This window comes from Parasteatoda tepidariorum, chromosome 4 (genome assembly GCF_982258835.1).
Source record: "Parasteatoda tepidariorum strain Cologne lab strain chromosome 4, Ptep-v5.0, whole genome shotgun sequence".
In the NCBI taxonomy this organism is placed as follows: domain Eukaryota; kingdom Metazoa; phylum Arthropoda; class Arachnida; order Araneae; family Theridiidae; genus Parasteatoda; species Parasteatoda tepidariorum.
In genome coordinates, this window is record NC_141758.1 from 95,803,509 (window position 1) to 95,830,963 (window position 27,455).

The 27,455-nt window shown below is 29.1% G+C and overlaps 1 protein-coding gene across 6 annotated transcripts in view; it reads right to left on the bottom strand.

Moving 5' to 3' along the window:
• The window catches only part of LOC107446186 (SEC14-like protein 2), a 69,996-nt gene that overhangs the window by 29,672 nt on the left and 12,869 nt on the right, over positions 1-27,455 (bottom strand). For 2 of the 6 annotated variants that reach the window (XM_087161758.1, XM_087161756.1), the window contains exon 2: positions 676-738. In XM_087161758.1, coding sequence (XP_087017884.1) covers positions 676-714 — 39 coding nt within the window. In that variant the 5' untranslated portion in view covers positions 715-738. Of the gene's footprint in view, positions 1-675; positions 739-2,762; positions 2,985-8,323; positions 8,448-13,127; positions 13,197-27,455 lie in introns of those variants that run through there. The other 4 variants (XM_087161759.1, XM_087161757.1, XM_087161755.1 and 1 more) reach the window with 4 other exon arrangements.

Genomic DNA, 27,455 nt, shown 5'->3' on the forward strand with positions numbered 1-27,455 from the left:
GCAAGGCAATTCTTAAGACTAAGTTTTATCAGACAAGCAAACAGGTTTTGATGTCTACAGTCCCGTCTTCCTCAATAATGATTCATTAGATTTCAAGAGTGTTTTTCCCTCGCATGAATATCAACATACTTCCCTTAGTGTATATATATTTTTTTATTTCACTTTTGACAATGTGTCATCAGGAGCCGTGGTGACTCAAGGGATAGAGCGCCCGCCTTCTAGTGAGGTGAACCGGGTTCGAATCCCAGTGATGATGGCTGGTCGATTCGAATTACTCACATGGCTTGCACCGCCCACAGTGCTGACGTGAAATATCCTCAGTAGTAGACGGAGCATGGGATAGATTCCCGTTGCCGTCAGGCTAACAGTGGGAGGTTCTAGTGATCTTTCTCTCCATGTATCGCAAATGCGGTTAGTTCCATTAAAAAGTCCTCCACGAAGGAAAAATTTCTCCCAATACTTGATCCAGGAGTTCCTTTGTCCTCTGGATTGGGTTCAAAATGACAAGGCTACGGAGTAGAACATTGGTAGTCGTAAACTGAAAAATTGGGTTTGGCTTTTCAACGACGGTTATAAAATAAAATATAAAATGTTTCAAAAATATATATTAATTACGGTCTTTACGGAACATCCTGTAAATAAAGATTTGTCATTAGGCAATATATTGAGACTTACTTCTTCCAGGGCTTCCTTTTCAGTCAATGATAGCTCCATTTTGAGGACACAAATATTATCTTTCTAAAAGAAAAACAAAATTATTTTTTTAAATGTTTTTTTTTTGTTTCTTGATCAAATGTTGCAAATTGATTTCAAAAGATGGCGAATTTTAAATATGATTTTATTGTTAATTACAACGAGTCAAAATCGCTGCTCATAATCCCTAACTCAGTGTTTTAACTCATCGGTAATAGTATCTAAAACTTGATCGTAATTATTATGAAACTGACAAATTTTCACAAAACTTGATTATAATACGTTACAAATTAATTAAAAAAAACTGACAAGTTGTTACAATATTTAACTAAAATAAATAAAACTGGAAAAAAAAATGCTGAAAACCTTAAATAGAATAAATTACAAATATCGAATTCCCAAAAATCACCTAGGACTTTAGAAAAACAATGATAGATAAACGTGCAAATGCGTGTTAGTTTCATTGAAAAAGTTCTCCACGAATGCAAATTTCTCCCAATACTTGATCTAAGAGTTCCCTTGTCTTCTGGATTGGGTTCAAAATGACAAGGCTATGGAGTTGAACATTAGTAGTCGTAAACCCCAAAAATGGGGTCATCTATTCTACTATGGTACAAAGATAATTCCACACAAAAAATAATTTTTTATGGTTATTTGTTGAATTTTATTTTATTTTATAATAGATGAAAAATTTCGAAATGTAAGATATACAAGATTTTACATAATCTGAAAGTAATAATTATAAATGATAATATAAAAAATTTGAACGAAATCAGTCAATGGAGTAGAACTTGTAAGCATACGACTTTTTTCCAAAAATACAAAACTTAGTTCCAAACTAGAGGTTTTCCTTATTTAGGCATATACGAGGTGGATGATTTATTGAGAGAAGATTGCCCAGAAATCAATTCTTTTTTTCTTTCTGAGTCAGATATAGTTCGTAGCACCTTTTATGAGCATGCCTAGAGTAGTATTTATGACTATTGTATGACTTCATTTACTTACGTATTTAATTTTGCAAGTATCTTATGCAGTTACAAATGAAATATTTAATAATACAAAAATTATGTTTTGAAATGTAATTATGTAATTTCGGGACAAGATATATCAAGATGTTTAATTTTTTTAAAATTATGTAATGAATGTTAAGAAAAGATTTTGATTACAAAGCATTTATATTAATGTTTTATTTTTGTCATATATTAAGAAAAAGATATTTTTATTAACATATGCGTCTTTCAGCATTTATACCATTTATACTTATAAAGATCTCTGCATCATGCCCCAGAACTGCTTAGACAGTTATTTTAAGATCATCTCAGAGATGTACAGATTACCGAAAAAATTGCAACAAAATTAAACTATTTCAGTTTATTGATATCTATTTCTTGATGGCAAATTTAAATCTTGTAAATTCGAAATCCTTTAAAACGTAGCTGCTGATATAAGCTAACAAGAATTGAATTTTATATTGATATTTTTACTATCATTTATAAATTAAAAATCCTTTAAAACGTAGAAGCTAATGTAAGCTGACAAGAATTGAATTTTGTTTTCATATTTTTACTATCATTTATAAATTAAAAATCCTTTAAAACGTCGTTGCTAATATAAGCTGACAAGAATTCAATTTTGTTTTCATATTTTTACTATCATTTATAAATTAAAAATCCTTTAAAACGTAGCTGCTAATACAAGCTGACAGGAATTGAATTTTATATTGATATTTTTATCACCTTATTTAAATTGGAAATCCTTTAAAAATGTAGGCGTTGATATTAGCTAACACGGATCGAATTTTACATTGATATTTTTATATTATCAAAGCAATATTTTTAAAATATTCAATAAGAAACTGATTTAGAATGACTCAAAATTTAAATCAATAATTTTCCAAATTTATATTCACAATATTAGTTTAAAAAATAATTTATCAATCTATTTGCTCTTAAATTGGAAAATACAAATACTATTAATAAAATTTCAAATATACGCAAGAAAGGAAAATCCTTTATTGATTATTAAAAACATAGTCTGGTAAAATAAATTATTTGAAAAGCATCGCTTACGTAAGTTTACTGTCTGCGTAGGAAGCTTATAGTAAAAAATTTATGCTTACTTTTTATAAAGCAAATATATTCTAAAATATAAGTTCTTATACAAAAGACTTGTTGAAAGCAGAATTTATAAAAAATTTCAACAGCGAATGCACGTTAATATTACAGAGCATTTCCGTTTTTCCTATGCAACTAAAATCCGTCTAATGGTCGTAAGGATCTCACCTTCCGATAGGCGTAAGTGCTGACGTCTACGTCTATGATTGTGATAAAGCATTTAGAAATTTCCTGATAGATATGATACTATTTTAATTTATACAAACTTCGTGAGAAGTTTAATCAACGTTAAGTTAGGTGGGAAGTTTAAGTTTTAGTTACTGTCTTCCCTCTTGAATAGGAGCAATTTTTTTTTTAAATATTTGACTTCTTCCGAAACTACCTAAATAATATTTTTCATATGTAAATAAGTCAGGAAATGTAGTAGCTCAAGGATTTTTTTGAAGACAAGAAACTACAACTTATATGATGTGAAACTACTTATTTCCCCATAGTTTTATTTACTTTAATCCAAAAAATGTATCCGCATTTTAAATAGTAATTGTTTTCTATAATGTCTTATGAATAAGTCAGGAAATATAGTAAGTAGTTCAAGTAGTTTTTTAAAGACAAAAACAACAATTTATACGATGTGAAAACTACTTATTTTTTCATAGTTATACTTAGTTTTAGAGAAAAAAAGTTTACTCATTTTAAATAACTGTATTCTATAATGTCTTATAAATAAGTCAGGAAATATAGTCAGTAGTTCAAGATTTTTTTAAAAACAAAGAATGCAACACAGCAACAACAGCAACTTATACGATGTGAAAAATACTTGTTTTTCCATACTTTTATCCAAAAAATATAAACGCATTTTAAATAATTGTTTTCTATAGTGTCTTATAAATAAGTCAGGAAATATAGTAAATAGTTCAAGGGCTTTTTTCAAAGACAAAAACTACAACTTTACGATGTGAAAACTACTTATTTTACCATAGTTATGCTTAGTTTTATAGAAAAAAAGTTTACTCATTTTAAATAATTGTATTCCATAATGTTTTATAAATAAGTCAGGAAATATAGTAAATAGTTCAAGATTTTTTTTAAAACAAAGAATGCAACTTATACGAGTCCCGCAGTGGACTGATCGTTAAGACACGGTTCCCAGCAGATCACCGAAGTCAAGCATCACTGGCTGCGGTCAGTGTGCGGGTGGGTGACCACTTGGATCAGTCTGCGTAGGGACCGAGGGTGTGCGGTATTGGTCCTCGTTAAACTGTGCTACAGTAAAGTGCTCGACTTTGCGCGCAGGTTGTCGGGCTACCTAAGCGGGGGTGCCATCCCCAATACAGAGGATCAAAATTGTGATGGCATGTCTTCGGATCATCCTCCGGGATGTTTCCCAGACCGTCGCCAATAGCCCATTGTGCAGCTCTAGTGCGACGTAAATTAACAACAACAACAGCAACTTATACGATGTGAAAAATACTTGTTTTTCCATAGTTTTATCCAAAAAATGGAAACGCATTTTGAATAATCATTTTCTTTAGTGTCTTATAAATTAGTCAGGAAATATAGTAAATAGTTCAAGGTTTTTTTTTAAAGACAAAAACGACAACTTATACGATGTGAAAACTACTTGTTTTTCTGTAGTCATATTTAGTTTTATCGAAAAAAAAGTATACGCATTTTAAATCGTAATTGTTTTCTATAATGTCTTAAGTTTAAGATTTTTTTTAAAACAAAGAATGCTACTTATACGATGTGAAAAATACTTGTTTTTCCATAGTTTTATCCAAAAAATGGAAACGCATTTTGAATAATCATTTTCTTTAGTGTCTTATAAATTAGTCAGGAAATATAGTAAATAGTTCAAGGGTTTTTTTAAAGACAAAAACTACAACTTATACGATGTGAAAACTACTTGTTTTTCCGTAGTCATATTTAGTTTTATCGAAAAAAAAGTACACGCATTTTAAATCGTAATTGTTTTCTATAATGTCTTAAGTTTAAGATTTTTTTTAAAACAAAGAATGCTACTTATACCATGTGAAAAATACTTGTTTTTCCGTAGTTTTATCCAAAAAATGTAAACTCATTTTGAATAATCATTTTCTTTAGTGTCTTATAAATTAGTCAGGAAATATAGTAAATAGTTCAAGAGTTTTTTTAAAGACAAAAACTACAACTTATACGATGTGAAAACTACTTGTTTTTCCGTAGTCATATTTAGCTTTATCGAAAAAAAAGTATACGCATTTTAAATCGTAATTGTTTTCTATAATGTCTTAAGTTTAAGATTTTTTTTAAAACAAAGAATGCTACTTATACGATGTGAAAAATACTTGTTTTTCCATAGTTTTATCCAAAAAATGTAAACGCATTTTGAATAATCATTTTCTTTAGTGTCTTATAAATTAGTCAGGAAATATAGTAAATAGTTCAAGGGTCTTTTTTAAACACAAAAACTACAACTTATACGATATAAAACTACTTGTTTTTCCGTAGTTATATTTAGTTTTTTCGAAAAAAAAGTAGTATACGCATTTTAAATAATTGTATCCAATAATGCCTTATAAGTATTTCGCATTTTTTTTTAAATTTAGGTACACTGCAGGCTAATTTTAGAGAACTAAATAAGCTCAGTTTTGCTTTTCATAACAGCAATTAATTGATTTTAATTGACATGGCATATTTTTACATTGTTGGAGCCCTCTAAAACACATTTGTGCAAATAGTCCACCATTTAATGAAACTTTCACATATTCGGCGAAACAAAAAGCAAAATACCTCAGTAACTTTTATTTTAATGATTGGACTTCTATGTATTAGTACTCAATCTTATTGGTACGAGAGGTCATCCTTAAATTTGCTACTTAATGCATAAGGTACTTTCAGTTATGAAATCGGACACAAAAACGTACTTTCTTTGAATAAACATAGCTTTTTTTTATTAATTTTTTGACGGATTTGGATTCTTGCTTCTAGTAGTCAAAATTGGGAAAATATGGTTTGGAAAATATGGTTTAGTCAGACTTAGCGCTTAATGTTGAATTCACTTTTGAAAAAAATATATGTTTATTCAAAGAAAATACGTTTTTATATATGATTTCTTAACATAAATATCATATACAAAAATTTGTTGGGTACTTATAGGTGATCGGGACCATGAAACCCAGTTCGCCAAAAGAACAACGTCAGATTCTGATTGACATTGGTTACCGATTATACGTATAGATTTATCAAATTCAACACGATCGCAATTATCGATAATATTAAAGCATATCTAATACAATAATAACACGATTATTATCCTTATAACATATCAAAAGAAATAATACGCGAATATGCGTAAAGATAATTGTTAAATGTGATATAAAAATAAAGTCAGATTCTGATTGACATTGGTTACCGATTATACGTATAGATTTATCAAATTCAACACGATCGCAATTATCGAGGATATTAAAGCATATCTAATACAATAATAACACGATTATTATCCATATAACATATCAAAAGAAGTAATATGCGAATATTATGCGTAAAGATAATTGATAAATGTGATATAAGAATAAAGTCAGATTCTGATTGACATTGGTTACCGATTATACGTATAGATTTAAAATTCAACACGATCGCAATTATCGATGATATTAAAGCATATCTAATACAATAATAACACGATTATTATCCTTATAACATATCAAAAGAAACAGTACACGAATATTATGCGTAAAGATAATTGTTAAATGTGATATAAAAATAAAGTCAGATTCTGATTGACATTGGTTACCGATTATACGTATAGATTTATCAAATTCAACACGATCGCAATTATCGAGGATATTAAAGCATATCTAATACAATAATAACACGATTATTATCCTTATAACATATCAAAAGAAACAGTACACGAATATTATGCGTAAAGATAATTGTTAAATGTGATATAAAAATAAAGTCAGATTCTGATTGACATTGGTTACCGATTATACGTATAGATTTATCAAATTCAACACGATCACAATTATCGATAATATTAAAGCATATCTAATACAATAATAACACGATTATTATCCTTATAACATATCAAAAGAAATAATACGCGAATATGCGTAAAGATAATTGTTAAATGTGATATAAAAATAAAGTCAGATTCTGATTGACATTGGTTACCGATTATACGTATAGATTTATCAAATTCAACACGATCGCAATTATCGAGGATATTAAAGCATATCTAATACAATAATAACACGATTATTATCCATATAACATATCAAAAGAAGTAATATGCGAATATTATGCGTAAAGATAATTGATAAATGTGATATAAGAATAAAGTCAGATTCTGATTGACATTGGTTGCCGATTATACGTATAGATTTAAAATTCAACACGATCGCAATTATCGATGATATTAAAGCATATCTAACACAATAATATCACGATTATTATCCTTATAACATATCAAAAGAAACAATACGCGAATATTATGCGTAAAGATAATTGATAAATGTGATATAAGAATAAAGTCAAGATTCTGATTGACATTGGTTACCGATTATACGTATAGATTTATAAAATTCAACACGATCGCAATTATCGATGATATTAAAGCATATCTAATACAATAATAACACGATTATTATCCATATAACATATCAAAAGAAATAATACGCGAATATTATGCGTAAAGATAATTGATAAATGTGATACAAGAATAAAGTCAGATTCTGATTGACATTGGTTACCGATTATACGTATAGATTTATAAAATTCAACACGATCGCAATTATCGATGATATTAAAGCATATCTAACACAATTATAACACGATTATTATCCTTATAACATATCAAATGAAACAATACGCGAATATTATGCGTAAAGATAATTGTTAAATGTGATATAAAAATAAAGTCAGATTCTGATTGACATTGGTTACCGATTATACGTATAGATTTATCAAATTCAACACGATCGCAATTATCGATGATATTAAAGCATATCTAATACAATAATAAAACGATTATTATCCATATAACATGTCAAAAGAAATAATACACGAATATTATGCGTAAAGATAATTGTTAAATGTGATATAAGAATAAAGTCAGATTCTGATTGACACTGGTTACCGATTATAAGTATAGATTTATCGAATTCGACACGATCGCAACTATCAACGTTATCAATGCATATCGAATACAATAATAACAAGATTATTATCCATATAACATATCAAAAGAAATAATACGCGAATATTATACGTAACGATAATTGTTAAATGCGATATTAATGCATTTTATTTGGGAAACGAAAATATTGATTCGTGTGAAAAAAATTTTAATTAGCTAAATTGAAAATATATCTCAATAAATAGAAAAATATTGATATTTTTTGGCAATACAATTAACATTTCTAAAGTTATGCCCTCGAACCAGTAAGATTGACTCTTAGAACGTGAAAATCTGATCATTATTTGACTATAGGAAATAACAGAGATTAGTTGTATAAATTAAAACTCACTTTGCACCTGCCTATATGTATTCCTCGTTAAATATTGCCTATTGGTACGGCGAACTATAATTTAATGACATGGAATTGTGATACAATTTGATCAAAATATCATCCCGAGTTCAATGAAAAAGAAGAATTTGTGACGTCATGAACCCGTCATCCTCATTTGCAATCATACTAATAGATTAAAACTGGATTTTTCAATTTCACAATGATAATAAGGAAGAGCGGTGCTGTTCTTTAATTCCTTTGGTTTTCGAAATCTTTTATCCTCATGTCAAAGTGGATGATGGTCAACTATTATAGCTATCTTTCATTCAATCCTGAAATATGACGGCTACGAGTAGGTTAACAACTTATTCCACGGTCATATTGAAACAGAATAAGATGCTAAAAAGAAAGAGAGTTCTAAAAAATATACAATTTTCAAAAAGGAGAATGAGGTTTTTCTTTTTAGGGTAAATTTCTTCTGTTCCTAGAAATAAGAACATAAAAATATTGAATGAAATCAATCAGACTAAAAGCGAGAAATCTACTCATTAACTTTTTGGTTGAATTATCGTCTGAAAATAAGTGTTAGTAGAGCGGCAAAAATCTCTACTAGTTTTAATCTAAATGGAACAGATTTTGTTCCCTGCTGTTTTAATAATTCTTCTTATTGAATAAATAAACACAAGGAGGGGGGGATACGTAAATATACCCTCGTTACCGTATTTCTCTCTTTTAAATGTGTAAAAAGCAGACGATGTTTGAATTAAGAAAACCAGTTTGCGGGATAAATTAATGTGTAACATTTTGTTGGTGAGTTTTTTTTTCCTTTTTTAGAAGAAAATTTGAAAGGTTATTTTGACTTATAGAGAGGTAACCTATTTTTATATTTCTATTTAATTTGATAAAGAACATCAAAGTTTGTGAAAGAATTATAAAGATTCCATCATTTAATATTTCAAAATTATAAATTAATATGCGTAGAAGCAAAGTTAAAGAATAGAATTTTGCTCAATGGCGCCGTTTTTGTTAACAATTAATAAAAACCATATGAAGAATTTCATGGTAATGCGTTGGCGTCAAAGAATTTTTAATTTCTCATTCACCTTTCTCTATCATTAAAAAGCAATTGTAGACTATTAAATTTGGAACAGGATGTCAATAAAAATTGGTATTATTATTTACCATACCGTTTAAGGGATGATTTCAATATCGGTACCCTACTCCAAAATAATCGCTAAGTTTTGCTTCAGGTAAATGATAAATAAATAAATAAAAATAAAATCTCAGAAGGGGACTAACTGGGCGAACGTCTACATATTTTATTTTTCAATTTCTTGTGAGTTTAAAATCTCTTCATTGGCGATTGCAGTTGGCGCGAACAAGTATATGCATATGCAACGCAAAAAATGTAGAAAATCATTTATCCTATATGCTCATATTAATTCCATTTATCGTGATTTTTCATTGATTATCAACGCAAATTCACGATTATTAGTTGAGGATTTCATTCATGCATCTGCAAAACGTTTTTTCTAAAAAAATTAAATATTTGCCATAAAATTGATTAACGTATAATTGCTGTATGAGGCATGTTTATCTAGTTTCCACCTTAGTTTGATTGATATTTACTCGAGCGCGAGCTTGTTAAAATAAAGATCATGCGAAAGAAAAATAAATTTTCTACAACAATGGATAAATAGTCAATGTTTAAAGCAAAAAAGTTGAAAAAAAATCACGAAGAAGCATTTATATTGCAATAACTTTCGAGGAAATAGGAATTACTTAAAAAACTCATGTTAAAATTATAACGCGAAATTGATTATCAGCACGTTAAAATTTTTTGCATTTCAGCAGACAATTGATCGATCATCATGTTTTTCTTTTTAACTACAAGTTTAACATTTAATCATTCTCGAACTAATAATCGAATTGAATTTTTTTTTATTCCATCGAGTTTCTTGTACATTTTTCTACACACCTTTGTAATGTCAAGTTTCTAAGCCCATTTTAGCAGCAATACGAAATGTAACTTAAAGCAAAAAAAAAAAAAGTGAAAAAGATTTGCAATAAATTACTTAAAATTTTAATAACTTTCGAACATACTTTAATTTCGAAAAAACTCTGTGATAAATTCATAAACAAATGTGGCCCTTTCAATATGTCATCTGTGTAGTTGCATTCCTGAGTCCTGTACAGTAGCACGTATGTTATTTCTTTCTAACAAATTTAACTCTGTAGTAGCATTCCTGAGTCCTGTAGAGTAGCACGTATGGTATTTTTTTCCAACAAATTTAACTTCTAGTAGCACTCCTGAGTCCTGTAGCGTGGCATGTATGGTATTTCTCTCCAACAAATTTAACTTTGTTGCAGCATTCCTGAGTCCTGTAGCATGGCACGTATGGTATTTCTTTCCAACAAATTTAATAGCATTTCTGAGTCCTGTAGAGTAGCACGTATGGTATTTCTTTCCAACAAATTTAACTTTCTAGTAGCATTCCTGAGTCCTGTAGCGTGGCATGTATGGCATTTCTCTCCAACAAATTTAACTTTGTAGTAGCGCTCCTGAGTCCTGTAGCGTGGCACGTATCGTATTTCTTTCGAACAAATTTAACAGTTAATAAATATAGAATGTTAATTTTTTTATTTCATCGTAATTCCTGCATACTTTTCTGAACATCTTAGTAATTTTAAATTTCTGGAACTTATAATTTTCGCGCAGCAAGGTAAAATGTAATGAAAAGCTTAACGCCCAAAACAGAGGCGTTACAATGTTTAAGTACAGAGAGAAAGCATACACTTTAAATAATTTTTCAAAACCATGAACAATTCACGGACAAATTATAAAACCATGCAAATCTTAAAACAAAGTTTTATCATTTGCAGAAGTTTTGCTACAATGAAACCTGGCTTATTGACCCCCGCCCGAATTTGCTCTCGATTGCCGAAAACCGAATTTGTCCTACAGAAGGAAAGACCCCAAAACTTTTGTGACTTGACAATCTGCCTCTCTTGAGCGTGACCGTGAAACAGCTGACCGAAAATCATAATTTAAAAAAAAAATCGGATGTTAACCACAAATCATATTTATTTTTTTTAAAAATCGATTTTTTTTAAAATTTAAATCTGATTCTTTTTTACTTAAATCAGGTTTTTTTCTTTTTTTTAAGTACCACAAAATTTATTAATACTGCTTAATACTATTATTAAAATGATATTGTTACCGAAGTACTAAGTGTTTCTAACTAAAATCTTTAAAATATTTGCAAACTAGTCACTGAAAAAATAAAATCATATTTTTTTCCTATTAAAGTTCAATACTCTCAAGAATTTAACGGAACAAAGACCTGATTTGTCAATTAATTATCAAATGAAAAATGAATTAATTTAAATCAAGATACATGAAGAAAAAATAATAATATTCTAAATTACTCTGGGCAGAACAAATCTTTCTTTTTGTATGTATACACTAAATTACAGTACACAAACTGCATGTTTAATAAGTTTATTTATATTTATAAAAATATACCAGCGTACATTTCAAGCCCTTCACAATCAGATTGAATACATTTATATTGTTAGTATTTTAAGAAAAATGGGAAATAAAATAGAACTCAACAACGACCTAGTTTATAACAGCCAATACGATTCAATTGTATCAAGAAAGAGAACAAAAAACATTATTAGTTTAAGCTTTTAGTTAAATCAGGAATAACTGTGTTATTGCACTGAGGGGCAGAGTGCTAGCTTATGAATGAAAAGGCACCGATCACAGTGCTAACGTACAACATTTCCAATGGTATATGGATCATTAGCAGGAGTTTCTTTTTGTCTGTCTAACCGTGAGATATTTTCAAGGCTTTCATCTCAAAGTAACAGGAATGCGGTTTCGTTTCCTTCTTACGGTCTTCCACAAACTGGAATCTGCTCCAATCTCTGATCTAGGATATGAATGACCAATTCACAGCGCAGGCAAAAATGCCACAGCGCCGCACTGCGGAAGAGTGGCACACGAAGACTTAATTAAAATAAGAATAATTTTGTCATCTTCAGGAATTTTAAATCCGTAAAATCTACATTAATTTTATTGAATTTTAAATCAAAATATCATTCAAGATGAACAATATTTTGTATTTTTGTGATATAACAATATTTCGATATCGTTCAATATCAAAATATCGTACAAGACGTAGAATTAAAATACCTCATTTTGTTAGAATCTGCAAAAACTAATCGTAATACCGATTGAAAAGCAAAAATTGCTTTGTCAATCCGCAAATTTTCAACAACTCACTGTTCTATTATAATTAAGAATTTAATGTTTTATTTTATACATAACCTAGCTGGTAAAATCTCATTTAGGATAAATCCTGCTTTATTTATTAGATTATTTTTTAGATCTACCTTCTACCATCTACTCAGACTTATATGTAAATAAGTGCTGTTTGCACAAAATATCCCATAATCAGAAAAATAATTTTTTTTTCACCTATTGTTTTTAAATTTATTTATTTTGTATGTCGTTAAAGTCGGAATTTGTAAGCGTAATTTGTCATACAAAATATATTAGCCACCCGTGATGGAGAAAATCCTTAGTCTTCTAAGTTGAGTTCAAAATTCCCTATGCTTGAGCATGCATAACCGCAAAAATCCCTATGAATCGGGATCCTCAATGCCGGAGATAAAAAAAATAATAAAGCTGATCTGGGACTTAAACTATAGGAAAATTTTCCGGATTTTATTTAAATTTAAGAAAAATTTGCTTAAAACTAACCTTGACATTTAAAATACCGATTGAAAAAAAAAGAAGTATCCGATTGCTTACCTCTTCAACAGAAATGCAGTTTCTATCTGAGAAACAGATAAAGTTATAAGTTCTAACTAAAGATTTTTTTTATTTCGAATTGATATTTTTAGTATCAGAGACCTATAAATAAATAAATGATGAAAAATGTTTATCATATATTTAGGATAAAAAGGACTTAGTCAACGTCTTATCTGACAAAATTCGCCAATATTAGCGATTATTTACGGGGTTTCTCTCTCTCTCTTTACATTGTTTACTATGTTATCTTTTTCGCTTTGCTTAGATTAAGCTGGTTTATGCAATTTAAAGATGCGTACCTGTTCATTCTTACAGTCGCAAAGTATTTAGCTTTCTTAAGCAGTTTAAAATCTATGTGGGTAACATTTTAAAATAGAATGCCTAAACATAATCCCCTTTGAATCATTTTTATTTTTAAATCATAAGGAAGTTATGATTTTTTTTATTATAGATAACCTGATATGTTTGTTGACTGATCAGCAATTCGACCATGAACGTTTCGACCTTCCGATTCGCAAAATCGAATGTTATCCATAATTTTTTGTTGTTGTTTGCAAAAGCTGTTGCATCTTTACGGATTTGTAAATATATAAAGATAGGAAATAATGTTAACATTCGGAAGAGCACAACAATTAACTTTGATAGGAAAAGGTGACATCAGAAAACGTAAGAACAGTTGTAGTTCATTTACGTCGCACTAGAGCTGCACAATGGGCTATTGGCGATGGTCTGAGAAACATCCCTGAGGATGATCCGAAGGCATGCCATCACAATTTTGATCCTCTGCAGAGGGGATGGCACCCCCGCTTCGGTAGCCCAACGACCTGCACAGTTTAACGAGGACCAATACCGCACACCCTCGGTCCCTACGCAGACTGATCTAAGTGGTCACCCACCCGCACACTGACAGCAGCCAGTGATGCCTGACTTCGGTGATCTGCTGGGAACCGTGTCTTAACGATCAGTCCACTGCGCGAGACAAAACGTAAGACACATAACTGATAATACTACTACTGCGACTTCTTATATGACAGTTAAGGTTAAGTTATAGCAATACTCCCCCACTAAAATTGGAGGGGACAAAAAAATTTATTGTAAATTATTGTCTCCTAGGTATACAGGTAGTCGTCGATTATGCACAGAGGGAAGTTACAAAATTATTCCATCTAGGGACACTTGCCCCTGCCTCGGTGGAAGTAGAAACATCGGAAATAATCTTTTGTTGCTTCGGAGTTTCTGGACTCTGATTTAAAGAATTAGTTGAAGGTGTTCGATTAGCCAGGGCTCGACTTAGGCCCGGGCAAAAACTTCTTTGGGGGCCCCCCATTGCTTCACTACTTTAGTAATGCAGAACCGAATTTTATGAAGGTATTTAAATGTTTCATCTCTTTATAAATAACAAGAAAATTTATTAGAACCTAAAATACCTATAAAGTCCCCCCTCTAATGTCAGACGAAATGTCGTTCTGTTCATTTCATTGATTTTTTGACATTTCTACGTCCATCATGCCGGTTTTCTAATTGTTAACTTTGTCTTCTAACTGAGGAAAATTCATATCCTTGTCTACATTAGAGCGAAATTCAGCTAAAAAGCAATCGGAAGTAGTAACCCGGAAGTCTTAGGGCGAGTTTTGACCCCTAGCGCCATCTGTGCTTAGCTTTGCATGGTCTACCATCCATGTTCTACGAAGACCTAGGTTTTTACCCTTATCGGAAAAGAGAAGTTCAAGGCTCGACACTAGCATAAAATTAAAAAAGAATGTTAGAAAGGTGTGAAAAATTGCTGAACTGGCGCAGTAGCAAAAGTGTTTACCGAATAGTCTTTTCTAATGCGAAAATATTTTGCACAGAACGAAGCTATAATAATGTTGTTCATTCAGCAACCTTCGATGATATACTTGAAAATGATCGAACGATATGTTCGCTGCAGGGTCAAATAAAGGAAAAATTTCCGATAAAGGGATATAAGTCAACGCTGAATATTACAAAAAGGAAATATTTGCTATACATTTATTGCCCCATGCCGCCAGATTGTATCCCAAAAAATACTGGATATTTCAGCAAGATACTGCACCGAGCCAAACCAATACAAGTTTATCAAGCAAGAAGGTTGGCTATCCTTTGGACTATTGTGTTTGGGAGATTTTAGAGTTAACGCTAAGCAGTACAGAATATTGAATTCGCTCAAAGCTTCTTTATTGCGTGAATGGGGCAACCTCGTAAAGTGATTCAAGCTTAACTTCTATTCATCATATATATTTATAATTTTTATTTAATATCTGTACAAAAAGTGATTCGATATTTTTAACTACCTTGCATTAGTTCAGTCATTAAAGGCTACAAAAGTTAGGGAATTTTCTTGATGTGTATTGATTACTAGTCTTATTTTCCAAAATTAATTTTCATCAATAAAATTTTATTTTCTCCGTAACTCAATATAATTTGCATTTTAAAAGTGCTAATTACATTGGGTTAAATCATAAAAAAATGCATATCTCCTTTAGAAAAAAAAACTGTATAGCCAAAATAATACCATATATTATATTCATATGTAGCATAATGATTCGGAAAGTTTATTTACTTGCCTTTTAAACAGACAAATTTCCAAAATATATATTTTTTAAGAATAAAAAATGTTTTTAATCTTTTTTTCAAAAATTTTTATAATTAATTTTTTTTGATAAAAGAAATATATATATATTTTTAGCTTGTTTAGACAACTAAATTTAGGTCTGTATATTTTAATAGTTTTTTTTTAAGCCGGTAGTCAGCTACAGAAAGTTGCTCCTGTTTCTGCATTATGTCAACAAGGGGAATTCCAACTGCATGCTTTTTAAAAATAAATTATTATTATTTTTCTTTTTTAAAAAGAAGTTTCTTAATTTTATTTGTAAATAATAGAGCGATAACAGTGACAATAATCTTCTTTTTCTACTTCACTAGGAGAGAAAATTTGCTCCGAAGAATTACTTTTCAAAATCCGAAATTTTTACAAATTCAAAAGAGAATAGAAAAGTTTTATAGAAGGTCTTCAGGGATTCATTTGCATCGAATCATAGTCAATCCACTTACACCTCAAAAACTAAAATTTAAAATTTAAATTTATCATTAAACAAGTAATCTGAAAAAGAAATTTTTAAAGTCAATTACTACTTAGGTCAACAGAGACATTTTTTTTAGTTACTTTTTATTAAAAAATTTAAATTTTTTCACCCACACAAAACTACATTTAATTAATGAATATATATATATATATATATATATATATATATATATATATATATATATATGTATATATATATATATATATATATATATATATATGAAGAATAAAACAAAGAAAAATTATAGACATATGGAAAAAAAAAGGGGGGGGGAATAATAAGTAAAAAATAACAAACAACAGTTTATATATACATAAAAAAAAAAATGAAATTTTATTTGAAAAACCAGAAAAAAAAGCCGGAAAAAAAAGATATAATCTTTTCTTCAGCCCACACGATTATATCAGCCAAACAGAGTGCTTTCTGATATTGTATCAATAAAACCAAAGAAAAATATATTAATACAATAGTGTGAGGAGCACTCAAAATTTTTTTTAATAAAAATAACAATAAATAAAATAGATCACAAAAAGTAAAAATAACATGTAAAAACAGAAAATAAAATGAAATAAAAAGAAAAAACATTAAAAAGGGGCTATAAAGCGAGTAGCAAAATCAGATCAACTTATATGGACGAAAAATTTTTCAAGAATGATTTAAAAATGTTTTCGCAGAAAGATTGCTAGATTACAAAATATGAAAACAAAATATATATATATATATATATATTGAAGAAAAATAGGAGCATACCAAGTAATGTTCTTTATTGAATTTATCTGGCACAGCGGATATGAAATAATTAAATATTTAAATGTGCGCAATATTTTTGTTCAAATAGAGCTATAAGTTAGAAATGATCACTGATGTTATTTTAAAAATATGTGAAAGACTGAATCGCTTCTAGTAAAGTTTAAAACAATGACTAACGCTTAACCAATCAGAAAATTCCATTTTCTTTTTCGCCCATCCCTATTTGATGAATGAATTAATATTTGAAAAAACTGCATTAACATCAAGTGTCAACCACTACAAGTTCAAAAAAAAAAATTTATTTGAACTTGACGAGGATGAATAAAAAGTATTTTATTAACGATTAAAAATTTGAACAAGATATAGGGAAAGTGTGAAATAATAGTAGGAATTGAAAAAGAAGGCAAGAAAGTGAATAAGGCATTGTTAAATCGCATGTTTATTTTTTTTACATACATTTCCTTACAACTTCAGCGGTCATAAACAATGATTAAAAATTTTTATTTAACAACTATGGAACAAATGTTTTACGTCATTAAAAATGTTTTACGTCACAGTGAAATAAGTGATGACAGCAAGACAGCAGACAGAAATAAGTCTGGTATTTAAAAAAGATTGCTGTTTTTATACAATGATTACCTTTTGCTCTATGATTTATGCATATAATAATAGAATTCTCATTAACTCTTTAATTCCATGTATAGTATTAATACTTAAAAGAAATGAATTTAAAAAAGGAAAATAAACAAGTTTATATTTTATTTAATTTTCCATAATTTTTTCCTCCTAGTATCTTCCTCCATACAAAACATTTCATTTAGGACCTAATAAAAATATGATAACTAATCGTTTGTATAGTAGTTAAAATGTTAACAATGTTTTATTATTGTTTTAGTTTCCTGCTTTAAACAAAATAATTGTATGATTCTATTATTAAGGAAAAAGAAGATTTTGTTTAATGAATTTTCCGGGTTTTTGAATCATCGGAAATAATGTATTCTCGTCTATGAAACACAATCCCCATGTTTGTAATTTAACTATTGATATAATTCGAATAAAGAAAAAATTCGATATAGATAGGGAGTGTAATCGGGCGCCAGATAGTTTTTTCCCCCTTAGGCAACTTATAAGAAGTAACTTAAATTTTTATTCGAATGATAAAATAGAACTTTAGATCTGAAAAAAATATTTAATGTAGGAAAAAACTCCATAATATAGAGGTTAATTATTTTTGGAACAATGCTAAAATCCGATTTTCTTCAAACTAATCGGATAGAGCAGCGATGACTCAGGGAATAGAGCGTTCGCCTTCCAATGAGGCGAACCGGGTTCGAATCCCAGTCGATACGAATTCCGCATCCGGCTTGCACCGACCACAGTGCTGACGTGAAATATCCTCAGTGGTAGACGGATTATGTGTTAGAGTCCCCTTGCCGTCTGGCTAACCGTGGGAGGTTCTCGTGATCTTCCTCTCCATGTAACGCAAATGCGGGTTAGCTCCGTCAAAAAGTCCTCCACGAAGGCAAATTTCTCCCAATACTCGATCCAGGAGTTCTCTTGTCTTCTGGATTGGGTTCAAAATTACAAGTCTGCGGAGTTGAACATTAGTAGTCGTAAACCCATAAAATTGGGTCAGCTGTTCAATGACGATTATAAAATAAAATAAAACTAATCGGACAAAACCGGGTATCTAACTATATATAAAAATCAAAAGATGGTGTCGCTGTTTTTCATTGAAGTCGGTGCATTTTCATTGGCCGGTGGTTCATTCCATACTCAAGGCTAAAATGTTATGATTCCCCACCTCATGACGTCACACCGCACACAGATCTCAAAAATCAGAACTAGAGGATATGAAAACTTAGATACTCCCAGTAAGAAAAGTTGAATGTTCGACACTTTTCTGATAATAGCTGTCAAACTTTACGCTGCTAGCCAATTATTTCTGTTTAGTAATATAGTATTCATACATTTTCTTGGTATTCTTTACAGTATTAAAAAAAATTAGAAAAATATCTCAATGGTTGTCATCATCGCTTTCCTATAATTTTCTAATTTTAGTTTTTAACTTTAACTGTTAAATAAATGAAAGCATATAAGAACACTTTTATCGTAACATTGTCCAATAATAAAATGCAACTATAAAAGCGTCCTTATGTTTTATTTATAGGGTTGCCTGATTTTAATACATTTTCTTATTTATAATTGTAGTAGCAATTTTTTTTTGTATATATATTATCACTAGAAAACAAAAATCTGAAATGCTTATAACTAAAAAAATAATCTTTGAGCATATAATAATGGAAATATTACACTTGCTCATAAATATTTAAAAATTAAGGCGTTATAATTAAAAGGCATAAATATTTGAATAATGACGTTAAAAATATCTTATTAAATTGGAAGAATTTTAACAACTATGGAAAAAATGTTTATCTAGAAGAACAGTAAGAAATCGTCATGCTATCATTGACGACAATGATGCTTAATTAATATTTGTAATACGTTAATTGATATAAAAAAAACTTACGTACTAAAAAGGAAAAATAATGGAGGAAATATCATTTCGGGGAGCCGTAAAAAATCACGATATTATTATTGACACTTAATTAATATTGATAATATGAATTTATTGCAACAAAACAAAACAAGCTATGAGCTAAAAAGCGAAGTTAAAGGAAAAAAGATTAATAGAAAATGAGTTTATTAAAACAGTGGAAAATCGCCATTTACAGATGACGCTTACTTATTGTGCACTACTGACGGTAATATGGTAATTGGTACAGTTATGATAAGAATTCAACAACGAATTTTCCGTAATTTCAGGAAATATTTTTTTTCAGTGATCGCAAAGATAAGGTATTAATATTTTGATTGATTGAAATATAAAGAACTTTGTTTCTTTACTACTTATAAATATTTTGACAGTAAATTAAAGGTCAGATAGAGAAATGCCCACACTCTGAAAATCTTATTCAGTTCAAACAAGAACTCGTTTTTTTTTTTTTTTTTTTTTTTTTTTTTTTTTTTTTTTTTTTTTTTTTTAATTATTATTTTTAAATTTCGGCTTTATTTGGTTGTTACTGACAAATACATTTTTCAAATAAATTAAATGTTGAAGGGTTATGTAATATGTTCCAATTATACTAATATAGGTATAAAATATTACTACATATATTGATATATTTGGTGAATATTAAGACAGCAGCAATACTATGCAGTTTTCATTTTGATACATTGGAAGTAAGTGTTTTACGATCCTCGAAAGGGATATGTACGGGACAAAATTACTTGATAGTGCAATAGCATCCTACCAAGTGATGCTAAATACATTTTATCTTTATTCTAATGGGATAAACAGCAAATAAAACGGGTTTTGCTTACTTCAATAACACAAAGCCCCCGAAAAGGGCAACAAATATTATTAAATAATTTTTTTAAAATTATTTTAACTATATTAATTAAAAAAACTTAGTTGAAGAACCAGGTAAGTGACATTTTCAGAACTGAAAGAAAAATTTGCATCCAAAATATCTATTAACAATTTATTAGAAGGTGGTATAAATATTTCTTTGTTTTACTTTATTTACCACTGCCTAATATGAAATAAAAATCACGCATACATACTGAAAACTGATGTGATCAGTTATGTTAAGATTTAAGTGAAGGCAAAAACAGTTCTGTTACATTAAACATACCTATATTTATTCAACCACTTTTTTTTTTATTTTCTCTGATTCATTCGTTCCCCTAAAATTTTCACTTACTCGATTCTTCCACCAATCTCTTTAATTGTGTCGGTATATGCTTTTCAGTTTTAAGCCATGATTTGGTATTGTTTCGCAATACTTATTTTTTTGATTCTTTACTTATTTTTTATTCACGGTGCGAAAAACGGGTATTCAGCTAGTTACATATAAAGTTTCTAAACTTGCTCATTACTCCAAAAAAAAATACGCCATTACATCGTTATTACGTCATTACATTTTCTTTTTTTTTATGTTTGTAATATGTAATGACGAAAATAATGAGCTTTAACACGAAGAAAGTTAAGTTTTGTTTTATACTGTTTTTTCTTTTTCTTTTCTTTTATTTCCTGTTTTTATGCGTTATTTTTACTTATTGTGTTCTATTTTATTTGTTGTAATTTTTGCAAAAAAAAAAAAAATTTTTTTTTGAGTGCTCCTCACACTATCACTATTGTATTAATATATTTTGCGTTGGCTATATTGATACAATATCAGAAAGCACTCTTTTTTGCGGACATAATCGTGTGGGCTGATAAAAAGATTATATCTTTTATTTTCCGTTTTTTTTTTTTTTAATTTTATCCCTTTTTTTTTAAATCAGTTGTTTGCTATTATTTTTTTCTTTATTATTCTTTATTATATATATATATATATATATATATATATATATATATATATATATATATATATATATATATATATATATATATATATATATATATATATATATATACAGCAAAATAAATACAAAAAAAACATGAAGAAAATTAAGAAAAACAATAAGTTTTATTTATTGCGCATTAGCTGCAAGTAAACAGAACTCATGAGATAAGTTCAGAATGAAGATAAAACAAAGGAAAATTACAGACATATGAAAAAAAAAGGGGGGGGGGGAAAGAAAAATAGTAATAAAAAATAACAAACAACTAGGGGAAGAAAAGGATAAAAAAATTTTAAAAATCCGGAAAATAAAAGATAAATATATATATACATAAAGATAAATATATATATATATATATATATATATATATATATATATATATATATATATATATATATATATATATATATATATATATATGGGTGATTCTCACGAAATATAACAATTCACTGTCCCTTGTTCCAAGATCTAATACTATGATGCTAAAAGAACTTTTTTCTTCAAAAAATTAATAAATAGCTTGCTGTTAGCATTTCTAAATGACTTTGCACTAGCATTGACTGTTTTGTATAGTTAAAAAATTTAATTGAACTTCAAAATTTCATGTTTCTGGCATGTCACAAACAATGTTTTACAATAATAACTAGCTTCAAAACTTCCCATAAATTTTTCAATATCTAATTTCTTTTATCTCAACCATTGCAAGCATTTCTAGAATGTACGCAGAGGGTATTATTTACAAAAACTTCGTTTAAAATAATTTTTTCTATCAATAATTTGCTCGTCCCAAGAAAATCTGTCATTTTCCTGGCTACTTTTATTTCGTGGTTTATAACCAAAATAAATAGAGGCAGCAATCAATATCTTTTGTTAATAGATTGATTAGATACCCTCCTATCTGAACATGTTTTGTTGCATGAATAAAGAACCAACTTTCTGGTTCAAAATCTATTTCAAAAAAATTCTTAAGGTGAGTAGGTTTTTGTGTTGTCATTTTCCTGGCTTCTTGAAATCATTAATAACATAAACTACACAGATTTATCTGAGTTATTTTAAGACGTCCTGTTGTTTTCTACAGAATATAAACGTCTTAGACCAAAATATTAAATTAAAGTTACATGCTATAAAATTGCGAATTTGTCATTATCCTGGCTGTCATTTTCCTGGTTTATGAAGGCCAGGACATTGAAGTGTTACCAGAAGTTTTTTTAACTGCTAATAATGTAAAGAGGGAAAGCAAATATTAACCTAATACCAAGTTTATGTATGATTGTTATAAGATTGAATGTAATCAAAGTTATTTATTTATTTAATGATTGATTATTTTACACAATTCTATTCTGTACATATCAGTAACAAATTTTTTTTTTGATTCTTTCTACAGTGGATAAAAAGAATTAATTTGAGCAATTTATGGTCCATCTAACATAAAGGCTTAAGTTGAGTTACTTACTATTAGCTGTTAATGACTGTTTTTAAAATTTCTAAGCTAATATGTCATTTTCCTGGCATTCAAGATCTGGTGAATTTCTATTTTATTTTTTTTTCTCAAGCAAATGTCCATAAACTACACTGTTGTCTGTAAGATATTAATAAATGTAACTAAAGAAGTATACAAGAAGAATTTTAGATTATTTCGAAGACTTTAAATTTGAAGAAATTATTTGGTTCGAATTGTCATGTTTCCAAAGAATCACCCATATATATTTAAGGAAATGGTTCTACACGGAATTATTCTCTTCATTTAATTTATGAAAATATATTTTCTGTCTTCTTTAAGTTGAGAGTAAGTAAGGAAATCGTTGATATTATTTTTTTATTTTTTTAATTTCTTTATCAAAAAGAAAAGTCAAACAAACTGCCTTTTTACGTTGTTTTCAACCTAGACATTTAATTAAATAATGTTTTTACATTTATTGTATAATGTTTCGAATATGAATTACTTATTGTTATTGACCATTGACAAATTAGACAATTATGACAAAAAACCGTTTTTATTTATTTATTTATTTATTTATTTTTTTTTTGGTTTGAGAGATTGTTTATTAAGGAAAATCATTTTGACTTTATAAATGCATTTCAAGAATTGTTTTTCAGCCGATTTTTTTATTATTCTAATTTCAATATTTATAAATATATTATTAATTTTGAAAGCTCAATATTATTATTTTTTTTTTAAATTTAAGAAACGTGAACATTTGTTGAATAAAAGTATATTTCTCTTATATTATTTAACCTGCATTTTTGACATTATTTACTTTGATATGACTTTCATACGTATGATTATATTATGGATTAGTGTCATAAAAAACAGCAAAAATTTCTTTCATGGGAAAATATTTCAATAGAGAAAATTTGTGTTATGTGTTAAAATTTGTTGTTTTTATTTAGAAAACATCGTCATGACATTTGAGATTAAGGTATCCGACTAGGTGCGGAGGCATTTTTTTTTAATTTCTTGTTATGTAATATTTTTTGTACATTTTTTAAAACATCATAGCTTAAAACTTGCTACTAAAGTAATAAAACAACGATACAAACATAAAAAAATATTAAAAATGGTACATATTTGGTAAAAAACCGGCAAAAAAAATGGAATAACGCAAAACACTCTAACACAAAATGAATTTAATATAATTAGTTTTCCTTTTGCATGACATAGGAGAAGACAATGACCCAAAAACTAAGAAAAATTTTAAAAATTTTAAAAGTTATAAACTTTTGAATGTTACAACACAAAAATTCTTTAAATTTTTGGGGTAGCAATTAAGAAAAAACCTCTAAAATAACAATCATGCTATATACACATTTATCAGTGGGTCATTGCCTTCACAAAACATTAATTAATAACTGTGAAAAATTTCAACTTGATTACTTTGTAAGTTTTTAAGATATAATGTTTTAGTAACGCTAAATTTACTCAAAAATAGATTTTTCAATAAACGTGTTTAAAGTTTACATTTCAAGTTTTTTGTGGTATATGTTGCTAATATTATTCTAAAATGACTTCATTTCTAGTTAGCTAATCTTCACAAATAAAACAGTTTTAGAAACAGAAGTGTGTGGAGAAAAAAACTAGTGAATAAAAAAAGATAAAAAATTTTGTCAAAATTGACGTTCTAGACCTAGTCGGATACCTTAAGGGTATATTTCGCATTTTGATGAGAATAAAAAACATATTTTGTATTTGATTAAACTCCATTTATATGTAAGACGATTATTTTGTTATTTATATATTAGACAAATATTTTGTTATGTGCAAAATTGAATTTAAATTTAGGAGCATACACATGGGCTTTTTTATGATCTAGTTATTCAAATCATTTTTTAAATATTTATCAGCGGTTCGATTAACATGATAAAATATCGGATATTTTTTATATTTTTCGAAAATATGATTCAGTGAAACTTTTAGAAAAGATATCCTCTATTTACGATCTTTTTCGGGAGGCGCAGAATTTTTTCCATGGACTTTGTGCTGAAGAAAACATTTAGGAGAGTCCATTTAAACCTCTCCCATTGACCGAATGAACTCCTGCACCAAATGCGGAAAAGGTCAAATAAGGAAATATTAAAAAATATCAAAATAAAAAATTTAACTAACAAATAAGTAGATTAAAACGTATTCAAAATATTTGTGTGAAAGACCTGACTTAGCATAATTGGAGCCCGGGGGCAAAAAACTTCTTTGAGGGCCCCCTCCTGCTTCAGTACTTCAGTAATGAAGAACCAGACTTTATGGAGGTATTTAAATTTTTCTATCCTAGGAAAAAAAGGTACCGGAAAAAAAGGTACCGGAAAGAAAGGTCCCGGAAAAAAAGGTACCTGGAAAAAAAAGGACCCGGTAAAAAAGGTACCTGTGTAGGGAAAATTCTGTAGGGGAAAATATTTGAAATGAGAAGATTAGATTGAAGCGCTTTTTGCTGTTCCGTTTTTTTTGGGTTTTTTTTTTTGGTTTTTGGTTTTCTACATGTTTTTTTTTTCGCGTCGCGTGATTTCAAAGTGCTTTTTATCCAACTTTTGTTTCTTATTTATGCATTTATTCTTAAAAAGTTAATTAAATATGAAAATGTTCAATAAAATTGTTTATTTATTTTCTAAGATCATGATTCTAGCGGGAATCTTGACTCTATTGAAAAAGTGTTATCAGGCTATATGAAACTTTTAGGGGGGGGGAAGTAAAATTAATGTGTTTCGCTTATAACGCTTCAAATAAAAAAATTTTGACAGGTATTTGCATGTTATTTTCTTTCATTTTTCGCTTTTTTTTTAATTTTGTAATAAGTTACAATTGATAACATAGCACAGAACCTTAGAAAATAACACGTTTTTCACTTAAAAAAATTACAAAAAAAAAGTAAAACATTATTGAAAAATTTAAATAGTATCTTCCCGCTTTAAAAAATAATCAAAGAAGAATAAATAAATGAAATGAAATTTTTTTAAAAAAAGCGTAATACAACCAGCCCATAAGTCCCCCCCCCCTTACCCTTCTCCTTACCTCAATGATCTAATCTGAATTATTACAGATAAAAAGAATATTCATTGAAACAGCGAGAAGCATTCATGCTGCCCAGAAAGCGAGAGGGGAAATAGCCCTACAGATTTTCCCTATGGAGGTACCTTTTTTACCGGGACCTTTTTTTCCGGGACCTTTTTTTCCGGGACCTTTTTTTCCAGGGACCCTTTTTTCCGTATCTTTTTTTCCAGGGACTTTTTTTCCGTCTACCAAATTTTTCACCTCATTATGCATATATAACAAGAAAATTCACTAGAACCTGAAATATCTATAAAGTACCCTCCCCCCTTTAGGTCAGATGAAATATGGTTCCGTCCATTTCATTGATTTTCTGACAATTTTATGTCCATCATGTGAATGCAGTTTTCTGGCTGTTAACTTTGTCATCTAGCTGCGAAAGATTCATGTCCTTGCTGACATTAGGGAGGAATGGATTGAATGGAATTACTACTTAATACGGATCATGTGTTAGTAGGGGACTCTAACCCATGATCCGTCTACCCGTCTGAGGATATTCGTCAGCACTGTGTATGGTGCAAGCCGGATGCGGAATCCCAGTCATGCCTGGGATTCGAACCCGTTTCACCTCATTAGAAGGCGGATGCTTTTTTTTCGCCTCCAAGCCCTGAGCATGTACCTAGGTTATGAAAACCCTTAACCATATAGCCCAGGACTTGACCACTGGTCCAGCTCCACTCCAGCTTAAATAACATGATAGGTAAAAAAAAAAAAAAATTAAAAAAAAAAATTTTTTTTTACTGAAAGTGGGGAATTTAAGAAGAAATAAGACAAAAAAAAATATTATACATGTGAAATGGGAAATTATTAAAATTCTAATAGATAGTCATTACCCGCTAAGAAGTTCATTACTGTTATTAATCTTTTGGTTATAGTATTGTTTGTAATAAAAGTTTTCTACCAAATTTCAAAATTTTTTTGGGCTAGGTTGACGACTATGGCAGGAGACAGTGTAGGAACAACTAGTGAGGTAATGTTCAGGCGAACCTTGTTGGCCGCAGGTGCAAAGATCAGTATCTGTTATATGCAAGTAATTAAAGAAGGTTGGAAATGGTCCGTGACACGTCAGGAACCAGATGACTTGTTTTGGAGGGATTGTTTTGAAAAAAGTAACATTGTTAATAATTTTGAATGGACGCCTGCCTCTGTCTGAATTATTCAATTGAAATTGCCATTTTGTTAGAAGAGAATCTTTAATACTTCGCTTAAGATATGAAACTGGAAGTGGGTATACGTCATTTTTCGGTTGTCTCGTAGATTGTTTAGCTAAAACATCTGCTTTTTCATTACCTACTCTATTGCTGTGTGCTTTAATCCAAGAAGGCGGACTCTGTATCCCCCGACGATTTTGTCCCTGCGACGAATTTTGTCTATGACAAATAGTCATTGTGACGAATTTTGCCTACGGCGAATTGTCGCCGTGATGAATCCTACCAATGACGAAGTATCACCTCCACGAATTATGCTCACAACGAATTGTTCGCGAGGAATGGTCGCTACAGCGAATTATGCGCGACGTATAGACAC